The sequence below is a fragment of the Heterodontus francisci genome, chromosome 38 (genome assembly GCF_036365525.1).
Source record: "Heterodontus francisci isolate sHetFra1 chromosome 38, sHetFra1.hap1, whole genome shotgun sequence".
NCBI classification, from domain to species: Eukaryota; Metazoa; Chordata; class Chondrichthyes; order Heterodontiformes; family Heterodontidae; genus Heterodontus; species Heterodontus francisci.
The window spans coordinates 42,945,052-42,964,566 of record NC_090408.1 but is presented as its reverse complement, the minus strand read 5'-3'; the positions used below and the strand labels follow the sequence as shown (position 1 = coordinate 42,964,566).

Here is a 19,515-nt window from a genome sequence, read left to right as displayed (position 1 = left end):
ACATTTTCCACAGACCTGTGGAAGATCCCCATGGTACAGGGTCACTATGGGCTGGATCTTGCTCTCCAAGAGGGTGTTTATCAGGTCATTATAATGCATGATTCCTTTGTCATTGACATGTTCAGCTGCATAATTTGGAGAGATGAGAAACAGATCAGCTACGACTTAAAAATTAAACAAGTTATTTGACAACAGTAAAAATTTTCTCCACTACCCTTTCTTGTTATATCCCCCTTCCAATCTTCCTGTGCTGCATACATCTTTTTGTTAGTGGCAACCTCCTCCCACACTGAATAAAGGCTGCTTTATCATCATTAATTTTGCTGGACTCCTGTGCGAGGGCAATGCTACAGGAGATCAGCCTTAGAGGTGGTGGGGGCAGCAAAAGCTGGTGGTCAGCGCTCAGCTGCAGATTTGTACCTTTACAGTAAGGCAGTATCTCATAGTCAGGAAGACTTGCAATCATCTGGGGACTCAGTGATTGACCTACTTCCCAGAGTACAATAGATTTGGGCAAGACCAGAGGATCACAACTTAACCTGAGTGCTACAGTAACACTGCCGTATGTTCTCAATAGAAAGATAGGAACCTATAGAAGAGGAAGCCAGGCCCTCATACCTTAAAGCTGGTCTGTCACACTTGATTGGGCAAGCACCTTGCCTCTGCTCATTGTTCCCTTACAGTCTGACTGAGGCTGACAGCTCACTGCATGGAGAATGTTCAAGGGGGATTCCAAACCCCAATGTGCCAAAAAGATATGCCAACAGGACTATTTCCATTTTTCTTTACTACAAAATAAAAATGCATTATATCCATGTACTTCCTCCACTTTTGGCCAGCACACCCTCATTCCTGGCTGACATCCCCTCCAGCTTCTACCATCTCTGTGTCAATTTGTGGGTCCCGAAGTGCAACTCAGGATTAAACTCAAATTGGTTTTCTCTCCCTGCCAGCAGTGAGGCAGGCTGCTTACTCATTCAACTGAACTAATATAAGGAAGTTGGCATTAGGAAAGGACTTGATCTGAGCACCGGTTGAGGCTGTGACTCCCAACCTGTGACCCTTCCTATTAGCAAAAACGCTGCATGATCACAAAATGAGAAATGTTACCTTTTATTCCAGTGGGCATGATCCGAGGCCAGGAGATAGAAAAACGATAATGATTGACTTTCAACTCCTTCAGGAGGCCAATGTCCTCCTGCAAGAGAACAAAGAGTTAACCAGGCTTTGCATACATCAGGAGGATTGACTCGAGCAGCTTCCTCATCAGAGGAAACATCAAAACGAAACCCGACTATGCTGCAAACATGTGGCAAGCGGAGAGAAAAGGAGTGGTTAACATTTCAGATAGCATCCCTCCTCAGAGCTCAAAAGAAACAGGGCTCTAATTTGGAGCAAGGATGTGGAGATTGTGGCATAGCCAAATAAGACAATTTGTTTCCTCTAGGCATTAGATTTAAATTTAGGCAAAAAGATTTGATGGTCTATGTGGTGTATACTAATTGTCACCACAATAAATGTGATGGGTGTGTTTACTGGGTATAGTATAATGGAAATGGCACTAGCCTCACAATCAAGAAGTTATGAGTTCAAATCCTATTCTGGTAAGTTGTGAAACTGAATTTAACAAGTCAGGTAATTTGTGGGATGAACAATGAAAGCTGTTGGGCTGTTGCAAAAAACCCAACTAGTTGACTAATATTCATCAGGGAAGAGAATAAGTCACCTCTTTCCAGTCTGGCCTATGGGTGACTCCAGTCCATCCTCCTTAGGGCAACTAGGGATAGCAACAAGTGTAGCCTTGCCAGTGACGCCCACATCCCAAAAACAGAAAACAACAGAATTCAGTGGTCTATATCTGTTTCAGGCAGCCTTAGTTCAGCTCCTAGATGGATAAGAGTCATGGCACAAAACTGCCTGTAATTTGGCATTAATTGAACAATTTTGCATCACAAGGCTGTGGAGAATGGAATTATTACACTGGGGGACACTGTATATAGCTGCAATTTACACATACTGTTGGGGCAGAATAGAGAAAGTTGCTTTATTGCACCTCTATCCAGTGTTGGCGACTAGTGCAATATTGACCATCTCTCCTGCAAAAAATGGCAACATTGTTTTAAAAAAAGTGAATCCAATTATTTGAGTCTTACAGGTTGTGTTTGACCTTTATTTCATGTGTCAGCCTTGGCTCATGCCTCTGAGTCAGAAGGTTGTGGGTCCAAGGCTGACTCAAAACTTGAGCACAAAACCCTAAGCTGACATTCCAATGCAGTACTGTGACAGTTAGACTGAGGCCCAGTCTGCTCTCCAAGAAGGATGTAAAGGATCCCATGACCACTATTTGGTGAAGAGCAGGGGAGTTGTCCTGACCAACATTTATCCTTCAACCAACATGAAAGAAGACTATAATAATGTATCTCATTGCTGTTTATGAGACCTTGCCATGTGTACATTGGCTGCCCTGTTTCCCACATTATTACACTTCAACTTCATTGGCTGTAAAGCATTTTGAGATTTTGCAAAAGGCACTATATAAATGCAAGTTCTTTATTTATGTGTTCTTACCTTGAATTTATAATAGCTTTCACAGGATGAATCTCCTGTTTCATTCAGGTGCACTTTTCCTTTAATACGGGTGAAAACATCCCAGATACTGAGTCCTTTCCCATCTTGATCCCAAGCCCCTTCTGTCTGGTAGGCAGAACTCCCCACACCCCAGGTAAAACCTGAAATCGATTCAATAGTTAATTTCTGTGTTTCACAACAGCTTGTTGATACATTGGATAATATTCAGCTAAATACCAAATTGTTCCAGGAAAAGCTGTCAGACAACCGAAAAGTTCCAATACAGAAAGTTTAAAGAGTGTACGGCACGATTTTAAGCTCCAAATACAACTTCTAAGTAATTTCAAGAATTATTTCTGTAAATTGTTTGCAGCCAATTCAATCAAGGAAGCAGATGGAATAGAAACAAAGTACTTGTTATCATAGATGGAGAACATTCAGTGCCTGTATCACTGCTTACCACCCCACCCTCTCCTATGCTACCTCCTCTCCTGCTCTACCCCCTTATACTGGTCTACAAGCCTCTATCCTGCTCTACCCAACTGTCCTTCTCTAGCCCTCTCCTGCTCTGCACCCCATTCCTTGCTCTATTCCTTGTACTTGCTAATATTTTCTTACTAAGGTGGTTAACTAAGATTTCCTCTTAAATGTGACTGACTCAGCTTCTATGCTTAGCTGCAACAGCAGATTCTAGATTCCAACTGACAGTTCTGGTCACCGTAGTACCAAAACGATACTGCAATTATTAAAAGGATACAGAACAGAGTAAATAACGATGGAGGGGTTGGATTATGGGGAGCGATTATGCAATTGGGCATTTTCTCACTGGAAAAGAAATGGTTGGAAGGTGATATGATTGCTGTTCTTAGTATTTTAAAGAGACTGGATAATGTAAACCATGACAGGCTGTTTCACCTTGTCTAGAAAAGTAGAACCAGAGGATACAACCTGTGTTTAAAGGGGGATAAATTCAAAACAAATCTGAGGAAACATTATTTCCATGGATACATGGAATAAAAGGGACGATAGCAACATGGATACGAAATTGGCTGAGTGACAGGAAACAAAGAGTAGTGGTTAATGGACATTTTTCAGGCTGGAGGAAGGTTTATAGTGGAGTTCCCCAGGGATCAGTGTTGGGACCCTTACTTTTCCTGATGTATATTAATGACCTAGACCTTGGTGTACAGGGCACAATTTCAAAGTTTGCAGATGATACGAAACTTGGTAGCATTGTGAACTATGAGGAGGATAGTGTAGAACTTCAAAAGGACATAGACAAGTTGGTGGAATGGGCAGAGAGGTGGCACTGCAGGAAGTTCAATGCAGAGAAATGTGAAGTGATTCATTTTGGTAGGAAGAACATGGAGAGACAATATAGAATAAAGGGTACAATTCTAAAGGGGGTGCAGGAGCAGAGGGACATGGGTGTATTTGTGCATAAGTCATTGAAGGTGGCAGGACATGTTGAGAGAGCGGTTAATAAAGCATACAGTATTCTGGGCTTTATTAATAGGAGCATAGAGTAGAAGAGCAAGGAGGTTATGCTGAACTTGTATAAGACACTAGTACTCAGCTGGAGTATTGCATCCAATTTTGGGTGCCACACTTGAGACAAGACGTGAGGGCATTGGAGAGAGTACAGAAAAGATTCACGAGAATGGTTCCAGGGATGAGGAATTTCAGTTATGAAGATAGATTGGAGAAGTTAGGACTGTTTTCCTTGGAGAAGAGAAGGCTGAGAGGTGATTTGATAGAGGTATCCAAAATCATGAGGGGTCTGGACAGAGTAGATAGAGAGAAACTGTTCCCACTCGTGAAAGGATCGAGAACAAGAGGGCACAGATTTAATGTAATTGGCAAAAGAAGCAATGGCGACAGGAGGAAAAACGTTTTCATGCAGCAAGCACATGGACTGCAGCGGTTCAAGAAGGCAGCTCACCACCACCTTCTCAAGGGCAATTAGGGATGGGCAATAAAGTGGCATGAGGAAAACCTTTTTTACGCAGCGAGTGGTTAAGGTGTGGTATGTGCTGCCTGAGAACGTGGTGGAGGCAGGTTCAATTGAAGCATTCAAAAGGGAATTAGACCATTATATGAAAAGGAAGAATGTGCAGGGTTATGGGAGAAGGAAGGAGAATGGAACTGAAGGAGTTACTCTTTCAGAGAGCCGGTGTGGACACGATGGGCTGAATGGCCTCCTTCTGTGCCGTAACGATTCTGTGATTTAGCAAGTGAGTGGCCAATCTATGGAACAGGTTCTCGAGGGAGATGGTGAAAGCAGATAGTACTGATTCATTCAAAGGCAAATTAGATAGATTTCTTTCAGAAAATAAAATGTTGGGATCCAGTGTATAAGTAATTTGAATCATGAGTGGTAAGTGGAGTGTGCTTGAGAGGAAGAGGTGTCTTTGGAGCTGTGGATCCCAAAGCTCTCCAGCACGGGGGGATTTCCTCGCATCATGTCTGTCTCTATTGTAGACTAATGGATAGAGATTGATTGCTGTGATTAGTCAAGAACTCCATTATCGTTGTATCATGTGGCTTCCAGGATGGTCGAAGGTGAACTAGAAGGACTTGTTATTTAATTGTCTAGTAATCCTATATTCCTAATCTTCTTTGGCCTCCTTATCTCGAGAGACAATGGATAAGCGCCTGGAGGTGGTCAGTGGTTTGTGAAGCAGCGCCTGGAGTGGCTATAAAGGCCAATTCTAGAGTGACAGGCTCTGCTGCAGAGAAATTTGTTTGTCGGGGCTGTTACACAGTTGGCTCTCCCCTTGCGCCTCTGTCTTTTTTCCTGCCAACTACTAAGTCTCTTCGACTCACCTAAGTATTCCTGATACTTCTTAAGAATCTAACAAGTGTATGAAGTGAGTTTAGAGAAACAAAATTTTGAAAACTTGTTTCATTAAAAAGTTTCTTTTTTCTGTGCCTCAGTTTGTGCAACTCTGAACATAACAGTTTAGGTTGTTTACTGCAGGATCAATGAGTCCTTCAATACCTGAAAATCACAACACAATATAATGTACAAAATCCAGCTCCCGCAGTGCAGGTGTTGGTGATCAGTTTTAAAATTCCAATTTCTTTAGAATTAGAACATTACATTACAGCGCTGTACAGGCTCTTCGGCCCTCGATGTTGCGCCGACCTGTGAAACCATCTGACCTACACTATTCCATTTTCATCCATGTGTCTATCCAATGACCACTTAAATGCCCTCAAAGTTGGCGAGTCTACTACTGCTGCAGGCAGGGCGTTCCACGCCCCTACTACTCTCTGAGTAAATTTAGAACATTACAGCGCAGTACAGGCCCTTCGGCCCTCGATGTTGCGCCGCCCTGTGAAACCATCTGACCTACACTATTCCATTTTCATCCATGTGTCTATCCAATGTCCACTTAAATGCCCTTAAAGTTGGCGAATCTACTACTGCTGCAGGCAGGGCGTTCCACGCCCTTACTACTCTCTGAGTAAAGAAACTACCTCTCACATCTGTCCGATATCTATCACCCCTCAACTTGAAGCTATGTCCCCTCGTGTTTGCCATCACCATCCGAGGAAAAAGACGCTCACTATCCGCCCTATCTAACCCTCTGATTATCTTATATGTCTCTATTAAGTCACCTCTCCTCCTCCTTCTCTCCAACGAAAACAACCTCAAGTCCCTCAGCCTTTCCTCGTAAGACCTTCCCTCCATACCAGGCAACATCCTAGTAAATCTCCTCTGCACCCTTTCCATAGCTTCCACATCCTTCCTATAATGCGGTGACCAGAACTGCACGCAATACTCCAGGTGCGGTCTCACCAGAGTTTTGTACAGCTGCAGCATGACCTCGTGGCTCCGAAACTCGACCCCCCTACTAATAAAAGCTAACACACCATATGCCTTCTTAACAGCCCTATTAACCTGGTGAGCAACCTTCAGGGATTTATGCACCTGGACACCAAGATCTCTCTGTTCATCTACAGTACCAAGAATCCTCCCATTAGCCCAGTACTCTGCATTCCTGTTGCTCCTTCCAAAGTGAATCACCTCACACTTTTCCGCATTAAACTCCATTTGCCATCTCTCAGCCCAGCTCTGCAGCCTATCTATGTCTCTCTGTACCCGACAACATCCTTCGGCACTATCCACAACTCCACCGACCTTAGTGTCATCTGCAAATTTACTAACCCACCCTTCTACACCCTCTTCCAGGTCATTTATAAAAATGACAAACAGCAGTGGCCCCAAAACAGATCCTTGCGGTACACCACTAGTAACTAAACTCCAGGATGAACATTTGCCATCAACCACCACCCTCTGTCTTCTTTCAGCTAGCCAATTTCTGATCCAAAGCTCTAAATCACCTTCAACCCCATACTTGCGTATTTTCTGCAATAGCCTACCGTGGGGAACCTTATCAAACGCCTTACTGAAATCCATATACACCACATCCACTGCTTTACCCTCATCCACCTGTTTGGTCACCTTCTCGAAAAACTCAATAAGGTTTGTGAGGCACGACCTACCCGTCACAAAACCGTGCTGACTATCTCTAATGTACTTATTCTTTTCAAGATGATTATAAATCCTGTCTCTTATAACCTTTTCCAACATTTTACCCACAACCGAAGTAAGGCTCACAGGTCTATAATTACCAGGGCTGTCTCTACTCCCCTTCTTGAACAAGGGGACAACATTTGCAATCCTCCAGTCTTCCGGCACTATTCCTGTCGACAATGACGACATAAAGATCAAGGACAAAGGCTCTGCAATCTCCTCCCTAGCTTCCCAGAGAATCCTAGGATAAATCCCATCTGGCCCAGGGGACTTATCTATTTTCACACTTTCCAAAATTGCTAACACCTCCTCCTTGTGAACCTCAATCCCATCTAGCCTCGTAGCCTGAATCTCAGTATTCTCAACAACATTTTCTTTCTCTACTGTAAATACTGACGCAAAATATTCATTTAACGCTTCCCCTATCTCCTCTGATTCCACACACAAATTCCCACTACTATCCTTGATTGGCCCTAATCTAACTCTAGTCATTCTTTTATTCCTGATATACCTATAGAAAGCCTTAGGGTTTTCCCTGATCCGATCCACCAATGACTTCTCGTGTCCTCTCCTTGCTCTTCTTAGCTCTCCCTTTAGATCCTTCCTGGCTAGCTTGTAGCTCTCAAGCGCCCTAACTGAGCCTTCACGTCTCATCCTAACATAAGCCTTCTTCTTCCTCTTGACAAACGCTTCAACTTCTTTAGTAAACCACGGCTCCCTCGCACGACAACTTCCTCCCTGCCTCACAGGTACATACTTATCAAGGACACGCAGTAGCTGCTCCTTGAACAAGCTCCACATTTCGATTGTTCCCATCCCCTGCAGTTTCCTTCCCCATCCTACGCATCCTAAATCTTGCCTAATCGCATCATAATTTCCTTTCCCCCAGTTATAATTCTTGCCCTGCGGTATATACCTGTCCCTGCCCATCGCTAAGGTAAACCTAACCGAATTGTGATCACTATCACCAAAGTGCTCACCTACATCTAAATCTAACACCTGGCCGGGTTCATTTCCCAGTACCAAATCCAATGTGGCATCGCCCCTGATTGGCCTGTCTACATACTGTGTCAGAAAACCCTCCTGCACACACTGGACAAAAACTGACCCATCTAAAGTACTCGAACTATAGTATTTCCAGTCGATATTTGGAAAGTTAAAGTCCCCCATAACAACTACCCTGTTACTCTCACCCCTGTCGAGAATCATCTTCGCTATCCTTTCCTCTACATCTCTGGAACTATTCGGAGGTCTATAAAAGACTCCCAACAGGGTAACCTCACCTCTCCTGTTTCTAACCTCAGCCCATACTACCTCAGTAGCCGAGTCCTCAAACGTCCTTTCTGTCGCTGTAATACTCTCCTTGATTAACAATGCCACACCCCCCCCCTCTTTTACCATCTTCTCTGTTCTTACTGAAACATCTAAATCCCGGAATCTGCAACATCCATTCCTGCCCCTGCTCTACCCATGTCTCCGAAATGGCCACTACATCGAGATCCCAGGTACCAACCCATGCTGCAAGCTCACCCACCTTATTCCGGATGCTCCTGGCGTTGAAATAGACACACTTTAAACCAGGTTCTTGCTTGCCAGTGCCCTCTTGCGTCCTTGTAACCATATCCCTGACCTCACTACTCTCAACTACCTCTGACATCTGTCCTATATCTATCACCCCTCAACTTAAAGCTATGTCTCCTCGTGTTTGCCATCACCATCCGAGGAAAAAGACTCTCACTATCCACCCTATCTAACCCTCTGATTATCTTTCATGTCTCTCTTAAGTCACCTCTCCTCCTCCTTCTCTCCAACGAAAACAACCTCAAGTCCCTCAGCCTTTCCTCGTAAGACCTTCCCTCCATACCAGGCAACATCCTAGTAAATCTCCTCTGCACCCTTTCCAAAGCTTCCACATCCTTCCTATAATGCGGTGACCAGAACTGCACGCAATACTCCAGGTGCGGTCTCACCAGAGTTTTGTACAGCTGCAGCATGACCTCGTGGCTCGTTAGATACACAATAAGTATCAAAAAGCTCAGTTTATTCTGAAAATATTTAAAACCAGAAGAGTAGGGTTCACTTGTAAAATAGTTGTGCTTAAAGTCATCACAAAATGCTAGGTCAGTGACAGGAGCTGGACTTTCTGGGAAAAGGGACATATATACACGAAACACACGCCTTAGTGACAGGGCACCTTACACTGGGCATCTTAAAAGTGTTTTTAACACTTGGTACAACAGTAAATAAATACACAACATGCATCCCACATTTCCTTGAGTCCTTAAAAAAAACCCTTACCAGGAGGGAAAGTCCCGTAATAGAAGGATCCACCATGTTCTTTTGTCCAGTCGAATTCCTGAGACAAGTGCAGAGGCAGCAACAGCAGAAAGGACCGGGACACAATGTGTAGAACTGGAGGCTGCATCGTCCTTCAGTTAGGGTCGAACTAGCACTCTCCCACCTGCACGAAGCCAACAGCCTTTTGCCACAAAGAGGACAGGAGGATCATACAAGTAGATAGGAATGCAGGCAAAAACCACTTAGATTGGATGTGCTGGGGTTCTTTTCTCTAGAAAAGTGAAGGTTGAGGGGTGTCCTAATAGAGGTCTTTGAAATTATGAAAAGGTTTGATAAGGTAGTTGTCGTGATGTTTCCACTTGTGGGGGAGACCAGAATTAGGGGCACTAAATATAAGATAGTAACTACTAAATCCAATAGGGAATTCAGGAATATCTTCTTTACCCAGAGGGTGGTGAGAATGCGGAACTTGCTATCACATGGAATGGTTGAGGTGAATAACATAGATATATTTAAGGGGAATCTGGATAAACACATGAGGAAGAAAGGAGTAGGAGTATGTTGATGGGATTTGACAAAGGGTTGGGTGTGGGGGGAAGGAGTCTTCACTGGAGCATAAACACTGGCAGGGGTCAGTTGGCCCAAATGGCCTGTTTCTGTGCTGTAAATTTGATGTAAATAGTACCAGGCGCTAGTTATCAACCATCACAATTTTCAACAGAGGCAACAGAGTAGCAAAAATGTATATTTCTGTGTCTCTGTATATAAATAGTTAAATTGTCTCGTGTTATATTAAAAGGCACTTTCCCCATCCAAGTAATAAAATGAGATATCAAATAAATTAATTTCTAGGATTTGGCCTCATCCTGTCTCATCCATCCAGAAAGCCAGGATAGTCCCCTCATTACAATATCCAACTGTTTCTTAACTGATTCAGGCTCTTTGCTCTATTTTTTGTTGTGTGCAGAATTTCCAGGTGAACATTTACACCAATTAGAAGTGTCACTTAAATGCCAGGTTTATTTATTTTATTTAGAGATACAGCACTGAAACAGGCCCTTCGGCCCACCGAGTCTGTACCGACCAACAACCACCCATTTATACTAATCCTACATTAATTCCATATTCCCTACTACATCCCCACCATTCTCCTACCACCTACCTACACTAGGGGCAATTTACAATGGCCAATTTACCTATCAACCTGCAAGTCTTTGGCTGTGGGAGGAAACCGGAGCACCCAGCGGAAACCCACGCGGTCACAGGGAGATGATTAGATTAATGACGTTTAGATGATTCCAGATTGTAATATGGTACAAAAAGCATTTTTGACATTTCTCCACACAAAAAAATCATGTTAAATTAAAGTTCAAACAACACTTTTTAATTTGACAGAAAACATAGGATATTAAATGATGAAATATTGATCTACCCTGATATTAAATGTAGAAATTCACAACACAAAATGTTCCCTACTTCATAAATCTGACTACTTTATGTTTTTAAGTTCCCGTACATTTCAAACTTTTATCAGGTCGCATCTCTGCTGCATTATCACAGAATTGTTACAGTATGGAAGGAGGCCATTCGGCCCGTCGTGTCTGAGCTGGCAGTCCAGAAGGAGCAATTTACCTAGTGCCTTTTCCCCCTAGCCCTGCACATGTTTCCTTTTCAGATAACAATCCAATTCCCTCTTGAATATCTCGATCGAACCTGCCTCCACCCCACTCAAGCAGTGTTTATCTATCAAAGCAGATGTTTAAAAGATTGTTTATTACAGTTGTAAATAAACCTCCTCTATCCCAGCCTCTTCAGTTTCCTAGTAAAATATACAATATTGAATTTCTATGATTATTTATGTCAAATGCACAACCAAAATTAATCAGATTTGGCAAATGAATATTTGAGGACAATTCATCTCCGGAATGATCGACCTGCACCAGACTTTATCTTACCTGTTGACCCTTCTTCATTTATCTAGAATGGGGAGAGGACACGAACTACAAGCAACGTACTCTGTTCAGAGAATAAACCAACCAAATCCAAAATACCTCGCAGCTCAAAATCTAGCAACACTTTGGAGAACAATCCAGCACATCATTCATTGCCTCCGAACAGAGAGAAAACTCCCATTGGAACTCAACCATGCGTTACTAAATTTAGCTTATCCATACAGATCTCTTTGTACAGAGTGAGTTTCCCGACGTAAGCAAACTTTTTTTGCTGTATTTAAACCAGCAACTCATCTATTTTTTTGATGATGTTAACTTACAATGCGAAGGGACGAGCACTCCAGTATTTGATTGGAATAGTTCTAAACGTAAGCAAATACCTGGCGAAGATGTGCAATGAGCTTCAGAAATACAATAGCAATGTGGGGAACAGACTGCAAACTGTTGCCTATGGCAATCACTGAGATCCAAAATAATTTTAGTCGCATTTGACTTTAGCCTAAATGGGATTTATATATTTCAACAACTTGAAAACGAATTCAGGTTTTTTCCACTCTTCCGTAAAGTGTTTTTCCGTTTTATCCAAAAAAAACCCTTCTCGCAACAAACCTGGACTCCCGATTCTAAACTTGCAATGAATTCTTGCTGTCTCACCACCTGCTTAGCAATAACCTGTTCAGTGACACTCAGTTTAAGTTCCCCCAAGGCCACTCAGCTCCTGACCTCATTACAACCTTGGTCCAAACATGGACAAAAGAGCTCAACTCAAGAGGTGAGGTGAGAGTGACTGCCCTTGACATCAAGGCAGCATTTGACCGAGTATGGCAGAAAAGAGCCCTAGCAAAACTGAGGTCAATAGGAATCGGGGAAAAACTCTATGGTTGGAGTCATACTAGCACAAAGGAAAATGGTTATGGTTGTTGGAGGTCAATCATCTCAGTCCTAGGACATTACTGCAGGAGTTCCTTGGGGTAGTGTCCTAGGCCCAACCATCTTCAGCTGCTTCATCAATGACCTTCCCTCCACCATAAGGTCAGAAGTGGGGGTGTTCACTGATGATTGCACAATGTTCAGAACCATTCGTGACTCCTCAGATACTGAAGCAGTCTGTGTAGAAATGCAGCAAGACCTGGACAACATCCAGGCTTGGACTGATGAGTATCAAGTAAGATTTGCGCCACACAAGTGCCAGGCAATGACCATCTCCAATAACAGAGAATCTAACCATTTCCTCTTGATGTTCAATAGCATTACCATTGCTGAATCCCCCACTATCAACATCCTGGGGGTCACCATTGACCAGAAATTGAACTGGACCAGTCACATAAATGCTGTGGCTACAAGAGCAAATCAGAGGCTGGAAATTCTGCAGCGAGTAACTCACTTCCTGACTCCCCAATGTCAGTCCACCATCTACAAGGCACAGGTCAGGAGTGTGATGGAATACTTTCCACTTACCTGGATGGGTGCAGCTCCAACAACACCCAAGAGGCTTGACACCATCCAGGACAAAGTAGCCCGTTTGATTGGCACCCCAAATACCATCTTCAACATTTCAGTCCCTCCACCACTGATGCACAGTTTCAGCAGTGTGTACCATCTACAAGATGCACTGCAGCAACACACCAAAGCTCCTTATACAGCACCTTCCAAACCCATGACCTTTACCACCTGGAAGGACAAGGCAGCAGACAAATGGGAACACCACCACTTGCAAGTTCCCCTCCAAGCCACACACTATCCTGACTTAGAACTATATTGTTGTTCTTCCACTGTCGCTGGGTCAAAATCCTGGAACTCCCTTCCTAATAGCACTGGGTGTACCTACACCCCAAGGACCTGCAGTCCACCACCTTCTCAAAGACAATTAGGCATGAGCAATAAATGCTGGCTTGGTCAGCGATACCCACATCCCATGAACAAATTTTTTAAAAAGCTTCGTCAAACAGTGTGGCAGGTTAAGAAGGTGCTTCACCACCACCTTGACGGCTACTAAGGATGGGCAATAAATACCAGCCTTGCCAGTGATAGGAACATCGGGGCAGGGGTAGACCATTCAGCCCATCGAGCCTACCCCACCATTCAATAAGATCATAGTTGATCATCCACTTCAATGCCTTTTCCCCACAATATCCACATATCTCTTTATGTAATTTGTATTTAGAAATCTGTCAGTCTCTGCTTTGACCAGACTCAATGACAGAGCTTCTGGGGTAGAGAATTCCAAAGATTCACAATCCTCTGAGTAAAGAAATTTCTCCTCATCTCTGTCCTCAGTGGCTTCCCCCTTATTTTGAAATTGTGTCCCCTGGTTCTAGACTCCCCAACCAGGGGAAACATTTTACCTGCAAGACCTCACTCAACCTGTACTCAAATCCTCTTGCAATAAAGGCTAACATACCATTAGCCTTCTTATTTGCTTGCTGCACCTGCATGTTAGCTTTCAGTGTCTTATTGACAAGGACACCCAGGTCCCTTTGTATATTTACACTTGCTAATCTCTTCTTCTTTTCTTTCTTTTGGGCCTCCTTATCTCGAGAGACAATGGATACGCGCCTGGAGGTGGTCAGTGGTTTGTGAAGCAGCGCCTGGAGTGGCTATAAAGGCCAATTCTGGAGTGACAGGCTCTTCCACAGGTGCTGCAGAGAAATTTGTTTGTTGGGGCTGTTGCACAGTTGGCTCTCCCCTTGCGCCTCTGTCTTTTTTCCTGCCAACTACTAAGTCTCTTCGACTCGCCACAATTTAGCCCTGTCTTTATGGCTACCCGCCAGCTCTGGCGAATGCTGGCAACTGACTCCCACGACTTGTGATCAATGTCACACGATTTCATGTCGCGTTTGCAGACGTCTTTATAACGGAGACATGGACGGCCGGTGGGTCTGATACCAGTGGCGAGCTCGCTGTACAATGTGTCTTTGGGGATCCTGCCATCTTCCATGCGGCTCACATGGCCAATCTCTTACCATTTAAGAAATACTCTGCACATCTGTTCCTCCTACCAAAGTAGATAACTCCACATTTTTCCACATTATATTCCATTTGCCATATTCTTGCCCACTCACTAAGTTTGTCCAAGTCCCCTTGAAGCTGCTTTGCATCTTCCTCACACATACATTCCTACCTAGTTTTGTGTCATCCGCGAAATTGGAAATATTACATTTGGTCCCCACATCCAAATCGTTGATTTATATTGTGAACAGCTGGGGCCCAAGCACTGATCCCTGCAGTACCCCACTAGTCACAGCCTACCATCGTGAGAATGACCCGTTTATTCCTACTCTCTTCTTTCTGCCTGTTAACCAATCCTTAATTCACACCAGTATATTACCTTTTATCCTTTTATGTGCTTTAATTTTGCTAACCAACCTCCTGTGGGGGATTTTATCAAAGGCCTCTTGAAAATCCAAGTATACCATGTTCACCAACTCCCCTTTATCAATTTTTTACTAACATCCTCAAAAAATTCCAACAGGTTCATCAAAAGTGATTTCCCATTCATAAATCCATGTTGACTATGCCCAATCAGATCATTATTATCCAAGTCTCCATTTATCACATCCTTTAGAATAGATTCTAGCATTTTCCCAACAACTGATGTAAAGCTAACAGGTCTAAAGGCCTGCTCGGGTATGCAATTGAAACCTGACCCAAGCCCGACAGAACCACATCCAACCCGACCCGGCCCGAGTCCTTTGATTTTTTTTCCCGCGCCCGACCCGACCCGACCCAACCCAACCCAACCCGACTACCCGAATGAAGTTGATTATATCAAAGAGGTTGTGCTCTTCTTGGATGGAATCGCTCACTGCAGACTAGTGCGGAGTCTGGATGCACGTTTCCTGCCTTTACGTCCTGGCTGTTCAAATTTTTAAGCTTTTCCCTCCCTGACCCAAAGGCAGCACTGTGTCCGACCCGGCCTGACCCGACCCAAGCCCAAATGCCGGACCCGGAAGAGAGACCCGACCCGACCCGAACCCGACACATGTTGTCGTGTCTGGTTGGGTTCGGGTCGGGTAGCTATGCTCTAAACAGGTCTGTAATTCCCTGTTTTCTCTTTCCTTCCCTTCTTGAATAGTGGGGTGACATTTGCTACCTTCCAATCTGCAGGAACCATTTCAGAATCTATAGAATTTTGGATGATGATCACCAATGCATCCACTATCTCCATAGCTACCTCTTTCAACACTTTGGGATGTAGAATATCAGGTTCTAGGGACTTATCAACCTTCAGCCCCATTATTTCTCCAATACAACCATCTTAATAATATTAGTTTCCTTCAATTCCTCATTCTCCCTAATCCCTTGGATCTCTAATTCTGGGAGATTTCTTGTATCTTCCTCAGTGAAGACAGACACAAAGTAATCATTTAGCTTCTCTGCCATTTCTCTATTCACCATTAGAAATTCTCCTAACTCTCTTGTAATGGACCCACATTTGTCTTAGCTAAACGTTTCGTTTTTACGTACCTATAGAAGCTTTTACAGTCCGTTTTTATGTTTCTTGCTAGCTTACATTCATATTCTATTTATTTTTATTCATTCCTGGGATGTGGGCGTCGCTGGCTAGGCCAGCATTTATTGCCCATCCCTAATTGCCCTTGAGAAGGTGGTGGTGAGCTGCCTTCTTGAACCACTGTAGTCCATGTGAGGTAGGTATACCCAGAGTGCTGTTAGGAAGGGAGTTCCAGGATTTTGACCCAGCGACAGTGAAGGAACAGCGATATAGTTCCAAGTCAGGATGGTGTGTGGCTTGGAGGGGAACTTACAGGTGGTGGTGTTCCCATGCATCTGCTGCCCTTGTCCTTCTAGGTGGTAGAGGTTGCAGGTTTGGAAGGTGCTGTCTAAGAAGCCTTGGTGAGTTGCTGCAGTGCATCTTGTAGATGGGACACACTGCTGCCACTGTGCGTCGTTGGTGGAGGGAGTTTCAGTTTCTTCATCCTCCTTTGCTGTATTCTAAAATCCTCAAGTTTACTTCTATTTCTGGCAACTTTATAGGCCTTTTCTTTTAATCTTATACAATCCTTAACTTGCTTTGTTATCCACAGTTGGCTGCCTTTACTTTTGGAGTTTTTGTGCCTTGAAGGAATGTATAGTTGCTGTAAACTATGTAATATTTCTTTAAAGATGATCCATTGCCTATGTGCTGTCATACCTTTTAATGTATTTTCCCAATCCACCTCAGTCAATTTGCCCCTCATACCTTCATAATTTCCTTTGTTTAAATTTAACATGCTGGCTTCAGATTGAACTACCTCACTTTCAAACATAATGTAAAATTCTATCATATTATGGTCACTCATCCCTAAAAGTTTTTTTACAAGATTATTAATAAGCCCTTTCTCATTATATAATACTAGATCTAAAATAGCCTGTTCTCTAGTCTGTTCCTCAACATCCTGTTCTAGAAAACCATTCCTAACACACTGCAGAAACTTGTCCTCCACAGCATTAGTGCTCATTATGTTTACCCAGTCTATATGCAGATTAAATTCACCCATGATTACTGTATTATGCATGCTAAATGCTTCTCTAATCTCCTGATGAATACCATGCCCCACACTACCACTACTGTTTGGTGGCCCATAAACAACTCCTAGCAATGTTTGCTGCCCCTTGCTGTTTCTTAGCTCCACCCAAACAAATTCCACATTTTGTTCTTCCGATCCAAGATCCTCCCTTACTAATGTATTGATCCCATCCCTTATTATCAACACAACACCACCTCCTTTTCCTTTTTGCCTGTCCTTCCTAAATGTTGAATATCCTTGAATATTCAGTTTCCAGTCTTGGTCACCCTGTAGCCATGTTTCCATAATGGCAATTCGATCATACCCATTTACCTCTATTTGGGCTGTATGCATTCAGGTAGAGTGCCCTTAACCGTGTCTTCTTGACATTATTCTGCATTCTGAGCTTAGTTGATACTTGTTCCGCCTGCTTTCTAATGTCACTTGCTACTTTTCTACATCCTGTTACCAGCTTTACTTCCTTCCAATTTGAGCTACCCCTCTGGTTCCCACCCCCCGACAAGCCAGTTTAAACCCTCCCCAACAGCACAAGCAAATCTCCCTGCGAGGATATAAGTTTCGATCCTGCTAAGGTGTAGCCCGTCCATCTTTTACATGTCCCACCTGCCCCATAACCCGTCCCAATACCTCAGAAATCTGATTCCTCCCTCCTACACCAATTCTCCAGCCACGTGTTCAATCGATCAATCCTTCTATTCCTTTGCTCACTTGCACGTGGCACTGGGAGTAATCCTGAGATTACTGCTCTTGAGGTCCTGCTTTTTAATTTCCTTCCTAACTCCCTGAAATCTGCTTTCAGGACATCATCCCTCTTCCTACCAATGTGGACCATGGCTTATGGCTGTTCACCCTCCCCCAGAAGGATGTCCCGCAGACGCTCCGTGACATCCTTGACCCTGGCACCAGAGAGGCAACACACCATCCTGGAGTCACGTTTACTGCCACAGAAATGCCTGTCTGATCCCCTGACTATCGAATCCCCTATCCTGAGAACGATTTTTTTTAAAAAGTGGACCTCCTTTAGACAAGATTGGACTCGGGCTGTATTGCCCTCTACAGTAGAATAGCCTCACAATAATCGTCTGGAGAGGATGAGATGGGAGGAAAAAACTGTTGAAAGAAAACACTCCTGTGGAGAAATCCTGACCGAATAAAAATCACATTTCTATTAATATATCACAAGGTCATTCTAACAGAGCTCCTTGGACTATACAGCCCATACTGTGGGATGAGTACTATCAAAACAGATTAAGAAAGAGCTTGCGTTTATACAGCACCTTCCATCCTAAAGCTCTTTACAACCAGTAAAGTATATTTTATCTGTAATCACTGTTGTAACATGGCCAACGTGGCAGCCAATTTGCACACTGCAAGCTCCCACAAACAGCATCGGGTTGAATAACCAGTTGATCTGTTTTAGTGATGTTGTTTGAAAGATAAATATTAGCCAGGTCATTGAGACAACTCCTCTGCTCTTCTTTGACCTTTTACTTTCACCGCAGAGGGCAGACAGGAACCAAAGTATAATATTTTACTTGAAAAATGGCATTTCTGATTGTGCTGCACTCCCTCAGGCCTGCACTGAAGCATTAGACTGGATTATGTGTTCATGAATCTAGAATGCCTTTCTGCTTCCAAGGTGAGAGTACTATCTACTGAGCCACTAACCTTCCACCCAAAGTTTCCTCTCTGCAGGAGTAATTTGATTTTTAGACTATTCTTTGCAGCCTTGTAACATTTTGGACTGGATGGTTGCTATGGAGCCAAACAACCAGTGTCAGCACTACTTTTTATTTATTACTCCTATTGCTGTTTTTATCAGACTCAACTAATTCTAACACCTGTTGCAGTGTGGGTAATAAATGTTTTATTTTCCTTTGTCTTTACAGATGGGTAAGATACGAAGGTGAAAATTAGTGGTCACTAGTACCTCTGGGATGTGTACGACAAACGAGAATACAGCAACTATGATAAGTGGCTTGGAACATCAGATCACATCTCCTCTAAGAGCAGTGAGAGGTTAAAAAATTTGATTTGATGTTAAGGTTGCATGATGCAGTAAATTACCGACTATAGACAGGGCCATTACTCAGTAAAAATCCTCAAAGCAAAGGAGAACATAGAAAGACAGAAAATTTACAGCACAGGAGGAGGCCATCCATTGTAATCAAAAACATAAAATCACTTCATCAATGGTACATCACAAGAGTTAAGAGATGCAGGTCCATGACCAGAGTATCTCACTCCATGTGTCCTTGAGCTTTGCTGTGCAGTGGGTAGAGGTGCCAATTGGAGATTAATTACCTCATACGGAGCCAGGGAGGGAAGGCGAACATTTTGTTTATTTGAAATGCAACAAACAGAAGGTGTTCAACTGCCAAGAATTAGGATGTGTTGTAGGAAGTATTACAGCACTAAATCACTTAGCCTGTCAATGTTTAGCCCAAGGGCTGCACTGGTAGATCCAAGAAGCAGGCTGTCTACTGTTAAATTGGGGAGCAACAAAAAGCATGGCAGAAAAAAGTCTAATTTGTTTTTAAAAAATTATATATTTTGAAAAATTTAAATATCTCAGCTAAAAAACTGTAATCATTGACACAATCAAACTTTATCAAATAAATATCTT

General features: G+C 43.2%; 1 protein-coding gene and 1 long non-coding RNA gene across 4 annotated transcripts in view; one reads left to right on the top strand and one right to left on the bottom strand.

The window, feature by feature from the left end:
* Positions 1-2,647, bottom strand: part of lctlb (lactase-like b) — a 26,196-nt gene extending 23,549 nt beyond the window's left edge. For 2 of the 3 annotated variants that reach the window (XM_068018240.1, XM_068018238.1), the window contains exons 1-3: positions 2,569-2,647; positions 1,111-1,198; positions 16-125 (exon numbers count right to left, since the gene is read on the bottom strand). In XM_068018240.1, coding sequence (XP_067874341.1) covers positions 16-125; positions 1,111-1,129 — 129 coding nt within the window. In that variant the 5' untranslated portion in view covers positions 1,130-1,198; positions 2,569-2,647. Of the gene's footprint in view, positions 1-15; positions 126-1,110; positions 1,258-2,568 lie in introns of those variants that run through there. The other variant, XM_068018239.1, reaches the window with a different exon arrangement.
* LOC137352584 (uncharacterized) overlaps positions 1-19,515 on the top strand; it is a 21,600-nt gene extending 2,085 nt beyond the window's left edge. The window contains exons 2-3 of the long non-coding RNA XR_010969738.1: positions 11,391-11,614; positions 18,779-19,515. This is a non-coding gene — a long non-coding RNA (uncharacterized lncRNA). The remainder of the gene's footprint in view (positions 1-11,390; positions 11,615-18,778) is intronic.